General features: G+C 47.8%; 1 protein-coding gene across 1 annotated transcript in view; it reads left to right on the forward strand.

Moving 5' to 3' along the window:
- DNER (delta/notch like EGF repeat containing) overlaps positions 1-17,531 on the forward strand; it is a gene marked incomplete at both ends in the record, with an annotated part of 338,491 nt that overhangs the window by 122,331 nt on the left and 198,629 nt on the right. The window contains 2 exons of the mRNA XM_080689915.1: positions 12,409-12,711; positions 15,065-15,159. Of these exons, the coding sequence (XP_080546041.1) occupies positions 12,409-12,711; positions 15,065-15,159 (398 nt within the window). The remainder of the gene's footprint in view (positions 1-12,408; positions 12,712-15,064; positions 15,160-17,531) is intronic.

The following is a 17,531-nucleotide window of genomic DNA, read 5'->3' on the forward strand; positions in this document are numbered from 1 at the left end:
TCGCCATCAGCAGTCTTTTGGTGTAGTCATTTTGGTAAATTGTGTTCTCCCATTATGATCTTAGTTTGTATTTCTCGAATTACTGATCTCAAGTCGAGCAACTTTTCTTATATTTATTGGCCACTTGGATACACAATTTTGTTCTCATGGTATCCATTTTCATTCTTTCTTAGTGTTCCTTGCATCTTGTTTATTAAATATCTGCTTAAAGCTATAAATATTCTTTTGAAATTTAATTCTGTCTTTCATATTTAGGTCTACAATCCAGTTGGTATTTATTGTTGTTTACATGTAAAAAGTTTCATCTTCTCCCATCTCAATATCAATTTCTTGAAAAAGTCATATTTATCCTGTTTTATCCCAGAATTCAAATGTCTGTATATGATTATTTCTTGTCTATTTCATTGGTATCTTTATTCATCCTCTGCCCATATCTCACTGCTATAATTAGCATGACTTTTAAATCCTTGGTCTCTTATAGACCAAGTTCTCCTATGTTACTCTTATTTAAGAATATCTAGGCTTCTAGGCATCATGGCACATGTCTGTAACCCCAGTACTTGGGAGGCTGAGGCAGGAGGATGTGGGTTTGTGGCCAGCCTCAGTAACTTAGTAAGGCCTTTTGCAACTCAGTGAGACCTGTTTTAACATAAAAAAATAAAATGGGGCTGGGAGTATAGCTCAGAGGCAGAATACTCCTGGGATCAATCCCCAGTAAAACACAGACACACAGACACACAGACACACACACACACACACACACACACACACACACGGTATTTGTGGTATTTGGACCCATTTTATACAGTGTCAACAACAAAAACTGTCATAATTTTGTTATAATTAGATTGAATCTGTAGATAACTTTGGTGGAAAGTTTGAATCTTCGTAATATCAAGTGTTCTAACCTCTCACTACAATACGCCTCTGCGTCTTTATCTTTTACAGTTTCTCTTACCACCATTTTAGTATTTGAAATATCTCTTTGTTGAGATCTTGCACATCTTTCTTATCTGAGATATTCCTTCGTATTTGATTCTTTAGGAAAACATGGTAAGCAACATCTTTTAAAAATGTTTTTTTGTGGCTGATATATGAAGATACAACTTGGATTTTTTGGTTCTTTTAAAAATTTGACCTTATATGCAGTAAACTTGCTGAACCCCCATATTCTAATAAACTGTCTGTACATATTATTATATAGTTTGTGAATCTTAACAGCTTCTCTGCGTTTCAATTCACAGACCTTCTTTCTACTCCAATTCAAGGTTTTTTTTCCCTCCTTCCTTCCCTCCCTCCCTCCCTTCTGTCTGTCCGTCCATCCATCTGTTTTGCCTGCTGCACTGGCCAGCACCTTTCGTACAGTGCACAATGGAAGAGGCAGAGCAAACATCCTGCTTTGTTCTCAGTTTCAGGGAGAAACCTTTCAACATTTCACCGATAAAGATTACGTTGCTGGGGGTTTTTGTGTAGCCACTCTTCGTCAGATTAAGGCAGATCTCCTCTATTCCTCATTTGCTGACAGTCTTCCCTCTAGGTGGATGGTGAATGTAATAAGATGCTCTTTCTGCATCCGTTACTGGTCACATGACCTCCAGAGGAAGTCGAATTCCCAGCTTGGCCGTAGGCTTCCTTTTCTGAGTCGGCAGGGAGCAAAAGTTGACGTTTCCTGTATTCCTGGCACCGTTATTTTGTAAGAAGCACTAGAATCGTGTGAATGTCTCCAATGAGAGCCGAAACAAGAATGTTATGCGCTGGAATTGTTCTGTAAATTTCTGATTCAGAGAACTGGTCTTTGAATGACTAAACGAAGACAAAGGAAAAATGACATTTCATTTGAGGCTGGAGATGCTGGGAAGTGCAGTTGAGTGCATCGCTTAGAATTTGGTTAAATATGGAAAACAAAGGACAAAGGGCAACGTTCGAAGAAAAGTTCACTTAATCCTTGATACATCTGCAACAGAGCGGGGTCTAAGGAGTCCTCACGATGCCTGGCGATGGTCATGCTAACCACGCCTGAGCAACAGGCTGGATTTCAAGACCATTTCCAGGTGAAGCGTGTTTTAGAGACATGGGAACATAGAATAACCAATTAGACATGTAAGAGTTTATTTTGTAATGGTTTTTTTTTTTTTTTTTTTTTGGGTGGTACTGGGGTTCCTGGAAGCCCTTCTACCTCCGGGCTACACTCCCAGACCGATTTTATATTTTTATTTGGAAACAGGGTCTCCTAAGCCAGCGAGGTTGGCTCTGAACCAGCAGGATCCTCCTGTCTCTGCCTCCCAAGCATGGGGATTACAAGCGTGCGCCACCACGCCCGGCGTAATGGATTTATTTTAAGGTCTTGACTTCCAGTGTGCTTGTTACTTTCAGCTTGCTTACACCGTGGCTTACTTAGTACACATGGCAAAACCAGCACAGTCTGGTTTTAAGAAGCTTGAGTCAGGATTGAGGCAAATTATTGATTGTCTAAGTTAGTCTTGGAAAAATCTTTTTTTTTTTCTTGTAGACCAAGAGTCCCTAATACAGAAATAAAGAAACATCAAAACACAGTAAGATATATTGTTCTGAGTTCACTAAAGTGAGTGAGCATTTTTATTATTTGGATTCAAGGAGAAAAACATCCTTGGGCTGTGATTCTTGGCTGAGCGCAGTGCTGGCTGGCACCAGCCTGGCAGTGATTTGTTTTTTCTTATCTTTCCTCCTAGTGGGGAAGCAGTTGGAATATAGTTGAGATCTTTATTGAAGACAGTGGCAAAAATTCCTTTTTAAGATGAAAAATACTGTGACAGTTGGACCCCAACATTGTTCATTTGCCTTTCAGCACGAAGATGACCTTTACAACCAGTGCACTCCTATTTTGAACATGGGGCACAGTATTAGGAAATGAAAGGCCCTCGGAGCGCTCTAGTCCTGCCCTTTTATGAGACAGACGCGCTGCCTACTGCACTGAGGAGGCACCTGAGTCCTGCCCTTTTAAAGCCGGGGATGCCGAGCCCCAGTAAGCGACCCTGCTTTGCCCACAGCCACCCACCTAGACAGTCGCATCCAGCTCTCTTGTGTCATGGCGTCTGGGGGGGGGGGCGATGGCTCACGCTTGTCTATCCAGTGACTCTCAGCTCTGGAGTCTTCTGTGCTGTGCCCCTCTCCCCTCCCTCCCTCCTTAATTCTTCCTTCCTTCCTTTCTTTCTTTTCCTTTCTTTCTTTCTTTCTTTCTTTCTTTCTTTCTTTCTTTCTTTCTTAATTTCTTTCTCTCTCTTCCTTCCTTCCTTCCTTCCTTCCTTCCTTCCTTTGTGGTCCTGGGGATGGAAACCAGAGGCATTTTTTTGTGTGATACTGGGGATGAACCAGGAGCATCCTACCTCCATACTATACCCCCAGTTCTATTATTATTATTATTATTATTATTATTATTATTATTATTATTTATTGTGGTACTGGGAATGGAACCCAGGGACCTCCAGGCCACACTCCCAAACTTATTTCTATATTTTATCTGGAAACAGAGTCTCACTAAGTTGTTGAGCACCTCACAAGTGGCTGAGGCTGTCCTCAAACCCGTTATCCTCCGGTCTCAGCCTCTCGTGCTTTTACTGGGATTACAAACGTGTGCCACCATGCCCAGCTCATGATTATTTTATTTTGAAACAGGCTCTCACTAGGTTGATGAGCGTCTCACTACTTCTGAGGCTGTCCTCGAACCTGCAATCCTCTTGTCTCGGCCTTCCAAGTACTGGTATTCTACCTTTGAGCTATATCCTCAGCCCTATTTTATTTGGAAAGAGGATCTCGCTAAGTTGCTGAGGCTGGCTTTGAACCTGTGATTCTCCCGCCTCAGCTGTTCTCCCATTTCGCGGCCTCTTGTTCTGCGTGGCCTTCCCCTTGGGCTCCACCTGTGTCCGTGGTCTTGGGGCTGCTCATCACTCCTACACATTTAGTTCAGTTGATAGCGGAAGAGTTCCACGTTTCTTCCAGGAAAGGAGGAGCGGGGCTGGGATCCTTCACTGTGGTCTTGCTTTGTGGGCGATATCTAGGGAAGAATTTCTTTCCTGGTAACAAGATGAATTCTTCCACATCCTTGTGCGATTAGGAAAATGCCTGATCTCTTCCATTGTCTGGCCAAAGCGCCTGTTATCCAGTCACTTGGCATGTCCCGGCCCAACGAGGGAGCTGGAGGGGAGAAAGAAAGAGATGTTGCTGCGGCCAGACTCATGTGGCCCTGCCCAAGTGGGTTCCTTTGGTGAAGTCTTCCCCAGGAATCCTTCTTGCCTTCTTCTTCCTTTTGTGGGCCCCAAGACTGCCCCGCCTAGATCAGGTGCAGAGATCATCCGGGCCGTGTGGCAGACGGTCTCTGCGGATACGTACTGCCGGCGGCGCACAGCAGTCGGACACAGGCAGCCTGTGGAATTCCAGAGAAACGTTATTTACTTATAAAAGTGGCCTGGCTTTGGCCTGTGGTTGGAGTTCGCCAGCCCTCGTTTATACCAAACCTCTCAACTTCGCTTTTGGACCAGGGTGTCAGAACTTCTAAAGACGGTTCAATGACCCAGGCTTCTAGGCTCCGACTAACGGGGTGGGGCTGCGGGATCTGTGGTTTAAAAGGTTCCTTAATTGAATCTGCTGCTCAGACAAATGATGAAGATAGACATCCCTTCCTCCCTCCCTCCCTCCCTCCCTCCTTTCCTCCCTTCTTTCCTTCCTCCCTCCTTTCCTTCCTTTCTCCCTTCTTTCCTTCCTCTTTTCCTCCTTCCCTCCCTCCCTCCCTTCCTTCCTTCCTTCCTTCCTCTTTCCTCCTTCCTTCCCTACCATGTAGGTATAAACATGTAACACTGTGTTTTGTGTTTAAAGTGAAATGAGATGGCAAGATTCTGCAAAAATCACTCTGCATACTGTCTGTGTACCTCTTTGCCTTTTTATTGAGGTGTTTAGCTTTTCTTGATCTCCAGAAATCCCTCCTAGAACTAGGGTTTAGAGTTGTACTCGTCTGGGTTATGCTGTTGTCTTTCAACTTTTATTTTTTTAATTAAAAAATTTTTTTTGTGGTACTGGGAGTGGAACCGAGGAGCTTTTCTACCTCCAGGCTCCCAGACCTATCTTTATACTTTATTTGGAAACAGGGTCTCACCAAGTTGCTGAGAGCCTGTGTGATCCTCCCGTCTCAGCCTCCCAAGCGCAGCGATTACAAGCATGCGCCACCATGCCCGGCTCGCCTTTTAACTTTATTTACGGAGTCATGTGTATTAAAAGATTCCTGATGGACTAAAGCACACCAGTCTCCTTTTTAGGATACGTTTATTGGGGCTTTGGAATTCCATGCCAGAATGGGGCTCAGCGTGATAGGGCCATGCCTGCACACGGCTCTTGGTGTGTTTATGTCTTTAAGGCTGATAAACCGAGTGGTGTCGACTGAGGGTCACCTCTGCCAGGGGACGCTGGCAGTGTCTGCGGGTGTTTTCAGCCTCTGCTCCTTGGAGGGAGAGACTCTCCTACCATCCAGTGAGAAGAGACGAGGGCGCTGCTGAACATCCTGGGGGCACAGGGTGGCCGCCCTTGACAGTGCAGAAGCCGAGAACCCTGCTGTAAGGCTTTTGTTCCATGTTTAATAGAACACTAATAGAATACTAACATCATATCAGAGTCTGCACTAAAGTTCCTTTATTGATTCTGCTGTACAAAGTACTGAAATAACAGCCCATTTTCTTTATTACGAGCACTGCACACAAATTTCCCTTTGGTTTCTTCCATTTTACTTTATACTCCTGTGTTGTGGGTCCTCTACGTCCCCTCAGTGACCCGTGTGATGCTGCGTCACTGTATTGGCCCATTTTCCCTTGCTGTAATGAAATACTAGAGACTGGGTGCTTTACAAAGAAAAGAGGTTTGTCAGATCACAGTTTTGGAGGTTGGGCGGCCCCATCCATTCAGCGTCTGGTGACAGCTCCCTTGCCTGCATTCCATCATGGCAGATGACATCACTGGTCACATGCGTGAGAGCCAGAAGTCACATGGTGAGAAGGGAAACCAGACAGCAACTGGGGTCCATGACAACTGCGTCCCCTACTTCCCAGAGCAGCACCTCCAGTGAACCACAAACATCCGAATAGGCCTTGCCTCTTAAAGGTCCCAACCCTCAGCACCTCCACACTGAGGTCCAGCCCCAGTGCCAAACCTTGGCAAGCGAGTCACAGGCAAATGGTAGCAGTCATGGAGTGTGCCCAGTGGTGTTTGTGCACCTGCGCCTGGCTTCCTTGGGCTGGGTCTCCTCTACACATTTCTGTTCTCTGGGATGACTTTGCCCACTGAGCTTGGTGTGGGTGAGGGCGGGCTCGACTCTAGTCTGCTCAGCCCGCTCTGGGCCTTGGGACACAGTGTCAAAGAAAGCCCAGTACCTGCCAAGAGAATCCTAAATCCTGTGGGAGGCCTCGCGACGGTCCAGCCCAGCCCCTCCCCTAGAGCGTGAGGGCCCTGTATCTGGAGGGGTGGGCTGAGGAGGGTCGGGCTGCCGAAAGTCCGCTCTCCATTAGCAAATGGCCAGGCCGCCTCCTCTCCCTGGAAGCACCCGGGCTGCTGCATTGGCCGGGTAGACAGCGGCCACCGCCTTTCTAAAAGAAACGCCTGAGACGCCCTGCTCACCTCTCATCTCTGCAATGATCCGATCAAGCTCTCTTCTCAGCGTTTGAACTTTTAAACCAATCTAGTTAAATATAAAGGAGGGCTTTAATGCAATCAAACAAATCATTAAGTGTATAAATTATAATCACTTATTATTACAAGCAGGGCATGTGGTTTTCAGGCAAAGTGCAGGTGAATGCACGGGGCCCTTCCCTTGATGCTGCGCTCTCCCAGGCCCAGTCTTGGGTCTTAGATAACATCTTCTCCATCCCCCTTGTAGGTGCCCCACCCGGCACACCATAGGCGCTTAATAAATGCCACGTGAATGACCAGCCACCCGTATTGAGTTTTCTGTAAAAGTGCAGGCTGGGTAGGAAAGAGCCTCACAGATTCTCTAATCTAGTGCGGAGGGGCGCCCTGGAGAGGTCGTTGTAGAGAGTCCCCGGGCCTCCCAGCGCCCCCGCAGGTCCAGCAGCTCACATTTTGAAGCAGCCCCACCGGCTTTGACTTATTCTCGCTAATGACTGTAAGACGGGCCTTTTAAAACGTCCATGTTAAGTCTGACCTTTCGTCCTTCTGTTTGCATGCTACAGAATTGGGAATTGCTGGAAACATGGACAGCAGACGGTCCAAGGCAGAAAAACAGGCCGTGGCCATGTTGCCGCCGTCTGGGGACCACAGCCAGGCTTGGCGGGCAGTGGGCTCGGGTCTGCCCTCCTGCCTTAGCGTGCGTGAGCAGCGCCCGCGCAAAAGCTCTTGGCTGTGCTATGAATCATGTCCTGTGGCGAAAAGGCTGAGATAACTGTGAAAGGAACAATGTTAGATGCGTTCTATGATGTGAAAGAATTTGGCTTAAGTAGTTAAATTAATCTGAGCGTGTGGCAAATGTCCAGCATTTAACAAATGGACCTGCTGGTTACCTGTAAGCTGAAAACCATTCACCCAGTGGCTTTCTCTTTACTCTCGATTATAGCTGGCATTACAAAGGCGTAATCATTCCCCCCCTTCATCAGAAACCAGGAATCATAGCTGTAAAATATCACCTATTAAATTTAGAGTATTCCCAAAGTCATTAATTATGATCTTTAGCCTCGTGCGTTTCGGCAGTTTGCTTATTATTTGCCTGTAGTTTAAACTTAATGGGGCTTCAGAGTGGTCGTGACCGCTAGCTACCACAGTCCTTCCCTATGAGATAAAGTATAAACGCAAACTTAAAAGGATCTCCATAAATGGTGTACAGAGAAGCAGGGCTTGTGATAAGTGCTTATGATGCCAGGATTTTAATTATTGCATCTTATGTTTGTATTTGAATGAAAACTATCTCTTAACGGGACTGGTCTAAAGCATTAGACAGTAGAATGGCAGGTATCTGTCATTATTAGAGAAAAAACAAAACCAAACCAAACTCACACAAACAAGGAAGATGAAATGTTAAGAGGAAATGATTGCTTAAAAGCAGGAATAGCCCCGCGGGGCCTTTGCGCGGCTGCGTGTTCGCGCATGCGTGCTCCGTCAGAGCAGCCATTGCTTTGAATCTTAGACATCTGCACAATCGGTGGTTTTAATTTTAGCTTTTGTCCTCTTTTCTTTATTCAGAGCGTCCCCCCAGCCTTCAGCGACAGTCTTAATCCCGTAGGCCAGCGGCAGCCCTCAGGACGTTGCCTGTGGCCCTCAGCACATCTCCCTTTAAGTCTCTATGGGCCGGTCCCTGGTCCCTGGTGAGGCGGGTGGCCCTGCCCTTGCTGTCTGGCTTTGTCCCCGCGGAGGTCTCTGGGGTTTGCAGAGCTGAGAGGCACCAGCCCCGCACCCTCTTGCCCTCGCCCGGGTAGGCTGCACCCTGGGCTCTCTGCCTTCACTATCTTCCTGAAGACCCGCTAGAGGGGTGCTGCAGCCTGGCCTTTGACGGGTCCTCAGGACCTGGACCCGGCTTTGGAGAAGCCCAGCGCTGTGGTTCACAGCTGCACACCTCGCGGTGCTGGCGGCTGATCAGCTTCCACGGGCCAGGCACTGGGGCCAGGGACCCTCAGGCAAACGCAACAGAACAGAACAGAAAGAATGAATGAAAAAAAAATCTGCTCTCACAAGACGTACATTTTAGTGGAGGAAGAGAGAAAATAGTAAATAGGTGTGTATTAAATAGGTTTTTTTTTGGGGGGGAGGACGCTCTATTAAACCAAACTTTTGAATTATATATCCACCTACAGTCTGTACACAAATAGAGTACACCAATAAGTAAAGTGGTAAATTAGAGCCCCAAACTTCAAGTTCTGGTTGCACTCGCCCCTCGCAACAGCGGCCCCCCTCAGGCCGGTGCTGTCAGAGTCGAGAGTTAGGTGAGACGCTCAGGGGGTGGACTTCAGGGGCAGGTATTTTATTTTATTTAATGATTTTATTTTATTTACATTTCTTCCCACTTTATTTACTTTTAAAAGTCCATGTCGCTAAATAAGATGTAGATGTGCCATTTGTGGTCATTGGGCTCTAGGTGGCGTTCATGCTAAGTACGTGTTTGGGACTGTCTGCAGCTTGGCCGTGACTGCAGGGCGGGGGTGCCTTGCTGCTTGTTTCTGGGGGTCCTGCGGTGTCCTCCTGTTTCTGGGGTCCTGCAGTATCCTCCTGTTTCTGGGGGTCCTGCGATGTCCTCCTGTTTCTGGGGTCCTGCAGTATCCTCCTGTTTCTGGGGGTCCTGTGGTGTCCTCCTGTTTCTGGGGGTCCTGCGATGTCCTCCTGTTTCTGGGGTCCTGCAGTGTCCTCCTGTTTCTGGGGTCCTGCGATGTCCTCCTGTTTCTGGGGTCCTGCAGTGTCCTTCTGTTTCTGGGGTCCTGCAGTATCCTCCTGTTTCTGGGGTCCTGCGATGTCCTCCTGTTTCTGGGGTCCTGCGGTGTCCTCCTGTTTCTGGGGTCCTGCGGTGTCCTTCTGTTTCTGGGGTCCTGCGGTGTTCTCCTGTTTCTGGGGTCCTGCGGTGTCCTCCTGTTTCTGGGGTCCTGCGGTGTCCTTCTGTTTCTGGGGTCCTGCAGTGTCCTCCTGTTTCTGGGGTCCTGCAGTATCCTCCTGTTTCTGGGGTCCTGCGGTGTCCTCCTGTCACAGTTACGCTGGTTCCGGAGCCCCTTCTGAGCGGCCCAGCAGCTCTGTAGCCGTCACTGGAGCAGGAGGTGATCGGAACTGGCCTACTAGGAGTCCTTCCTTTCTTGTTGTCCACGTAAATAGAGCCCTTATCTTTCACCTTCTCCACAGGAATTTTTTTGGCATGATAAAAAAATTTTAATTTTAATTTTAATTTTCTGTGCTACTGGAGATTGAGCCCAGGGGGTACTACCTCCTAGCTATACCCCCAAACCAATTTTACTCTGAAAAAGGGTCTTGCTAAATTGCCGAGCTTCTTCCTGTCTCAGCCTCCCAAGTACTGGGATTACAGGCATGGGCCACCACAGCTGGCTGGCATGATAATAATTTGATACCAAATGTATGGCGCCGGCTTGTGATAGGAACATCTGTTACTAGTGAAAAGATGTGGTCTTGTCCTTTACCACGGCTCTGTTGGGCCATCCGCTCCCTCTGTCCTTCCACGAGGAGAACGAGGCCACGTGGCAGTATTCTCCGAGGTCTTTTGGTGGTCATTTGCAGGGAACAGCAGGCATCAGGCCTGGCGACCTTTCTCTTGTAGACGGTGGTGCTTGTGCTTTGAGGGATTTCTCTGGACAGTGGGTGCTGGCTTATGCTATGCTTGGTGCTTCTGTTGAGGAGCCCCCGGGCCTCTCTGGGCTTCCGCGTGGTGGCCTGGCCTTGCCAACGCTGTTCTCGACACCGGGCGATGGAGACACGGGCTTCCGGAATTGATTTGTGCATGGAACCCTTGGAATCTGAATGTATCTGGGCATTCTTATGCATGTATTAAAGTGTATTACTTGTGGCTAGGTCAACCTCGGGTGTTTAAAAATTTGATTTCAGAAACATCACTCTACTAGGCCTTTTTTATTCTGCCTAATTAAATTCTTTCTTCTCCCTGTCAACTAATTCTCGAGGTAACACCCATTCCACAAGGCCTCCTAAAAATAGCCGAGAAACCAGTGCGTAGTGACTAAACAGCAGCTCTCACTACCCCCGGCAGGTGCCGGCCGCTTTCCCTCAGCGCGCCATCTCAACCCCCACCCCATGGATTCTGTGCTGCTCAACATGGCAAGGATGGAGCGGCGAAGAACAGCAATAAAGTCCCTCCAATCCCGCAGCTCACATTTTCATGGGCCAGAAAAAAGGGGATTATTTTAGATTTCATAGTAAGGGAAGTCTTCTCCAAAGAGGGGACACTTGAGTCAGAGACTCAGTGATGGGGTAGAGAGCAATGCCAAATCTGAAAGAAAAGCATTCCTGGCAGGGGGGGCAACCTGTGCAAAGGCCCTGAGGTGGGAATGAGCTTGGCATAGTCCAGCGACAGAAAGAGGACAAGAAGGAGAGCGTGCGAGTGGGAAGGGAGGGCCAAGGCAGGGGAGGACCTCGGAACACAGAGAGGGGCCAGGTGTGTGTGGGTGGGGGAGATGTCTATCTTGGAAGGAGTTGGGGTTTGAGTCTGTAGATTGTAAGACTTTTAAATTATTGACAATTGAACCATTCTCTTCAGAGACTATCCCAGCCACTCTGTCTGAAATCCTGTGAAGGAATTGCCAAGTGGTAGCGTAAAACTAACGTGGGATTTTTGGGGCTTCATTCGGTTCCATCTCCCTCCCCTTACTCTTCCTTAAGGGGTTTGTTGGAAATTGTTTGATGAGGATAATGAGCAGAACAAGTAGCCGTTCAACCGTGCAGCATTCTACCCACATGTGTTTATGTGTGCGAACTTGTTTCGAGAAGAGAATTGTGGGTCTCGTTTCTCTGTCGTCCGGTCTGTACTGAATTCTATTTTGCAGTCAGTGCTGAAAAACCAGGGCTACAGCAGCTAGAGGTATAATTCTCTTTGATCGCAGAAACAGATCCTAATTAGATAGCACTGAGAACATGCTTGAACCCTGTGGCACTGCTGGAGGAACAGGTGACTTTTCCTATTGTTCTGTAGTACCAAGTACCAAGTACCAAGGAACGTCCGTCAGAGGTCAGCAGGAAAGGACCGGGAGATACACACTCTCCTTGGAGCACAGCACAGCGCAAAGATGTGGAATGAAATTTTTATCTTCCATACATATCTAGTGGGGTCACAGTTCTCTGGAATCATCCTCCAGAATAACGAGATAAACAAACGTCACAAATTTCTACCTAAGCTTCCTCTACCCTCTTCTACTCGGCAGTTGTCACACCACCCCATCACTCTGGAAACCTTTAATTCAGTAGCATCATCTTAAAATGGGACTCTTGGCCAGGTAGGAAATTAGGAGGCAGGGGTTAGTCCATCTGTAAGACGGGGAAACCGGGGGTTTATTTCCCATGAGGCAACCTTACAAAAGTTGAGGATGCAAAGAGAAAATTCTTAGTATCATTTGTCTTGATGGATAGCTAAAAAATGTCAACATTGGTTCTTTCCTAATGAGTCTCAGCTTTATTTTTGTTTTAGAAAATTCTTCTCAATAACAGGTTCCTGAACTCACGCAGTTTTGGGTGTTTGGGTTCAGGCAGGCCGGTTCACTTTCCCTCGTGGGCTGCCTGTTATCAGCAGCAAGGTTAACCCTGGGAAGCTCGGTAGTTAATGCGCATTCCGCGGGAATAGCGTTTCCATGAGACCGCCGGCTCTGAGAGATGGAGCTAATTTCCCAGCGATGGCCCCGCTTTCCTTACGAGGGAATAATTGACCCATTTATGGTCTCGTTTTAGCTCGTCGCAGACCCCTGTGCCAGCAACCCTTGTCACCATGGCAACTGCAGCAGCAGCAGCGGCAGCGATGGCTACCTCTGCCTTTGCAAGGAGGGCTACGAAGGTCTCAACTGTGAACAAGCGCTCTCCAGTCTCCCGGCCTCCGGCTGGACCGAGTCTGTGGCACCCAGACAGCTTCAGCCTGTCCCCGCGACCCAGGAGCCTGACATAATCCTGCCCCACTCACAGGCGACGGTGACACTGCCGACCTGGCAGCCGAAAACGGGGCAGAAAGTTGTAGAAATGAGATGGGATCAGGTGGAGGTGAGAACATTGGATGGAATATGCTTGTTACATGGGAAACCAGAAATTTAAAATTCATCCCGGTGGTTCTAACATGAACAATACAAATGGAAGGCCTTTAGGTTACCTGTTTGAGCAAAGCTGTGGTGCTCAGCCTTATTGCCTTCTGTACTGATGTGTGTGATAGTTTCGTGAGAATAAAAAGAGCCAAGGAAACCCCCCAAATGAATGAAATTATTTTCTGTAATTATTCATGTACATTTCTTTGAGATAATCTTAGATTTGGGGGTAGATATCTCAATGTAGAGACATATAAGGGAGCATATCACAAGACCCCATATGGTCGAGCTAATTTTTGCTTTTAGAGTATGTTTTTTCCTGTTCAGGTGGTTGATAAGCAGCCAATGTTTATTCCTTACATTTTGCTTATGACCTAATCATTCCCCAGAGGCCTTGCCTCCTAGCCTCTTAAAACCATAACATTGGGGATCAGAATTTAATATGTGAATTTTTGGAACGCAAGCATTCCAGCCAGTGGAGGAACGCTTGGGCCGAGTACTGTGTCTGACTGTTTTTCGGTTACTGCGTTCTTGGTTAGCTTCTGTCCTTTTGGTACCTAAGAGTACTTCCCTAGGATTTAGGAAAAAGATGCTATCGTTAGTTTTTACAATACTTTGAGAATTCATTTGAGAATGAAATTTCCAAGTTTTATTTATTTTTGCACATTCTACTGGTTAAAATATGTCCCATTTGGCGTTTGGTTGTTGTGCCTTCCACCCCTTCCAGTTTCATACTGAAGATATTTTAGTGGACCTCTAAAAGTGGACACAAAATATAGCTGGGCTGGCTAGAAGACTTAGGGAACCCACCTACATTAAGAGCTTGAGGTGACATTACTAGAATATAATTCTTTTTCACGTCTCATACTTTATATATTCAACATCCATAGAAACCTGTAGAGGCCTATTATTACAAGTTTCACAGCTTAAATAAATAGATCCTTGTGTAGTTTGTGGTTGGAAATCTCCCTTACTGTTGTAACAGAGGTGGGTGGCATTCCTTTGTTTATTTTCCAGCGTACTTACCAGCTGACCCATTTATTTAAGCCCCACTCAGTTGACAAAGGCCTCATTCCCACCATGGGGGAGTGTGTTTATCTGCTGAAAGCTGTGAAGCTTGTTCTGATTTCAGACTTTAGTAAGTGCTTTGAAGTTATGGTTTGAATCTCTCTTTGCTGGGTGACTTACTTCTGGAAAGCAAACTAGATTTGGCTCCAAGTTTATCAAGGAAATGCCCTTTGAAGACAATTTCTTTCCAACCAGCCATTTCAATCTATTTATGCTCTCCTACAGTTGGAAAAGGTGAAAAAGAAATGTCTCATCTTGTATCCCAGTTCCTGTTTCCTGGGCTCTCTGAGAAACAGGTTAAACGTATCAGTGAAAAACACGAGAATGTGTTTGGGCTTCCCCTTTTCATGAAGTTAACTATGCTGTGAAATCATAAAGCTCTTTGGTGCCTTAGAGGACTGAAATTTATCTAACAATCACCTGTTGCACAAATTTAATGAGTCAGATGTGAGCATCAGCCTGGGTTTCAGCCATAGCATTTAACCCTAGGATGTGCTGGCAAACAAGTTTTAAGCGCTGGGTTCTGGGTGGAATTGCTGAGGATTTCTGTGTTGTTCTCAGTTAATTCTGCTATGCCGAATCTCTTCAACCCCCTCATTTTCATCATCATGGTTGAAGACAGCGATTGTGGCAGAGGAATTAATGGGCCAGAAGCACCTCGCAGGACACAGATTAAGAGCATGCAGTGTGTGTTGGGCCGAGCACAGCCTCCCACGCCAACTGAGCTCCTTTTGTATGCCCACAGGGGTAAAGAAGGGCAGCTGCCCCACAAGGACTCCATAAACACCAGCAGCACAGAGAGGGTCCTTTGGTGCTCGCAGGAGTGAAGGCGCCTGGCTCTCCTAGGCACCGGGGCTTATGCTTGCCCTTCCTGAGCTAGTCTTAAAGAATCCTCCCATTCATTCTTTGGGTATTTATTTACTCATTACCGTCAGGCTGGGCACCAAACAGAAGCAATTATCCTTTAAATAGAAGGAAAGCCACCAGCCAGTGAGGTCCTGCCACTTCCTGAAATATCTGACTTATCAGTTAAAAAAAATCCCGAAAATCTGTAGACTACTCTTGGGAAAGGGGCATTTCATAAAACCAAAGGGCAAAGCTTTCTTTGAAGTTCCTAAGGTTTCTCCTGTCCCCTCCCTAGCCAGGCCGCAGCCTCGCCATCAGAAGGTGCAGCTCGCAGAGTTTGCTTTACGACATTATCTTGTACGTGATCAACCTCGATAATGCATCTTCTGTTTTTTTTCCAGGTGATTCCAGACATTGCGTGTGGGAATGCCAGCTCTAACAGCTCTGCGGGGGGCCGCCTGGTGTCCTTTGAAGTGCCACAGAACACCTCAGTAAAGTAAGAAAATTCTCAGTTAAAAGCTGTTAAGATTGCCAGGTGCGGTGGTGCGAGCCTGTAATCTCAGCTCTTCGGGAGGCTGAGGTGGGAGGAGGGCAAGTTTGAGGCCAGCCTGAGCAATTTAGTGAAACTCTGTCTCAAAATAAGAGAAAAAATAGAGGTGTGGGGATGAGCTTAGTAGTAGAGTGTCTACCTAGTGTGGATGAGGCCCTGGGCCCAGTCCCCAGGGCCAGAAAACAAAAACAAAAACAAAACACAAAATGACTTCCTGTTAGGGATAATACACATTAGCACATGAGTTAAAATCCAACAGATTATTGGAAACATTGAAAGGTTCAATGGTTTGCTAAGACATAGTGCACGGTATTCCTAACAATCTTCATACTTGTGCCAGCACATATGATTCCTAACACTTCCCCTGCAAAACATAAAACAACACACACACACACACACACACACACACACACACACACACGCACACACACACGCACACAACACCCCAACAACCTGTGAAGGGTGGTACTGTATCACTCATACACTGGCTGGTGTCTAACCGTGGGTCTGGTCTGTCACCGGCCAGTCCAGTGAGATCGTGAAAGGGCGCCATGTGTGGCCCTGGCCGGTGCCACTTGAGATCTAGAGGGAGCTAGCTGGGTGTGGTGGTGAAACGGGGGTTTCTTCTGAGCTCCCCAAGATGAAATGGGGGTTTCCTGAGAAGAAACCTGGTGTTTCATCAAAGATGAAATGGAGCTTCTTAAGAAGAAACTTGGCATTTTCTTACAGGGTTCTTGTCTACGGTGAGCGAAGAATGACACCCGCAGACCTCAGGAAGGGGAGTAAAAGGTTTATTGGAAGCAGCAGGGAATGGGGAAGGGTGGCTGAACACCCCAAAGGGGCTGGAACTCTGGGTCCGGCAGCTGTCTTCAGGACAATACTTGAGAGTAGCCCAAGCCGAATTGTCTTCAGTTGCAGGCTGCTTTCTTCCAGAGTCCACACGATCTGCCAGAAGGGAATAGGGAAAAGTGGCCGAAAACCCCATAGGGGCGGTTGGAACTCTTGGGACAGCTGCCTTTAGGTCACTACCTGAGTGTCGCCCGAGCCAAGTGCCATCAGTTGCAAACTACTTTCTCCCAGGGTCCACGCGATCTGCCAGAAAAGTGCAGTTCAGAAAAGTTTAAATCCACGTTTTCTAATTTTCCCCTTCAAAGCAAGCATCTGAGAAGAGTGTTTTGTGTTTTTCGTGAATTTACAGACTGCCCATTGTCCCCAGGGGAAGGGTAGGGGCCTTGGCTAAGTGACACCTGCTGTGAGCCGGTCTTTCCTGGGCTCAGAGGGGTCAGCAGCCCCCTTCCCGTGCCGCCCAGTGGGGAGCAGGGGAAGCCAGCAGGGCCTGTCCCATGGGTGCCCCCCCCCCCGCCGCTGCCTGTGTTTAGTTGCTATTAGCTGCCCCCTCTCCAGGGCCCCTGTACCATCTCAGGGCACTTGCTGTCTAGTCCTTGGGGATTCTGGAAGCTTGGGGACATGTGGCCCTGCCTAAGGGTTTCCATGCATTGGCTCCCTTTCAAGGAGCTGGTGGGCACAGTAGACCTCTTCCTTGTCTGCTGGCCATATCTGATCACCTTGTTTTCCAAACAGTGGGTCTCTGAGAGTGTGTGGAAGGGGACTTTGTTACACTGCCCCTGCGCCCCCTGCTCAGACCCTGAAGTTCCTCGGGCAGGCAGAGAGCCAGATGGGTGGTGAACCAGGACCAGGGGCGTCCTCACCGGAGGGGAGGGTCTGAGGCCACCCCGAGCTCTACCAGCAGGGGGACCTCTGTCCTAACTGTTTCAGCCAATAGGAGCTGGCTCCCTGAGGGCAGGGTGGTTGAGGGAGGCTCTGGGGAAGTGCAGATGAGCTCTACTTTACTAACCGACTTACTAATGTACTTTTATGAAGCCGTCTCTCAGCCCTTTCTGCGCAGATCTGGGTTCTTTACCTTCAGATCCTTTCTGAATCGTTCTGGTCTCCTATCCCTTTAAAAACTCCCCCACCCAACCTGGCATTCCCTGAGACCCCGAGGCTGCTGACCCGGGCAGGAAGGCAGCATTTGACCCAGGCTGAACAAGAAGGCAAAGCCCAAAGATCCACAGAACACCCCAAAATCGAGTGTGGGGGTTCCTAGCTCCATATGCTTTCGTTTATTCATGAATTCAGTTGTTCCTCAAACTTTTATTGAGCCCCTGCTGCAAGCCGAGAGCTCTGGCTTTGGGATCTTTGGCCCAGGGGGGAAGCCAGTCCCTGGGGCTGGGGACAGTGGGCGGCTGGTGGCCAAGGCTCTTTGGGGAGGAGTCCTGTGGGGGCTGGGGATGCGTCTCCCAGGCAGAGAGGGGGGG

Source organism: Muscardinus avellanarius (assembly GCF_963383645.1).
Source record: "Muscardinus avellanarius genome assembly, chromosome: 2".
In the NCBI taxonomy this organism is placed as follows: Eukaryota; Metazoa; Chordata; class Mammalia; order Rodentia; family Gliridae; genus Muscardinus; species Muscardinus avellanarius.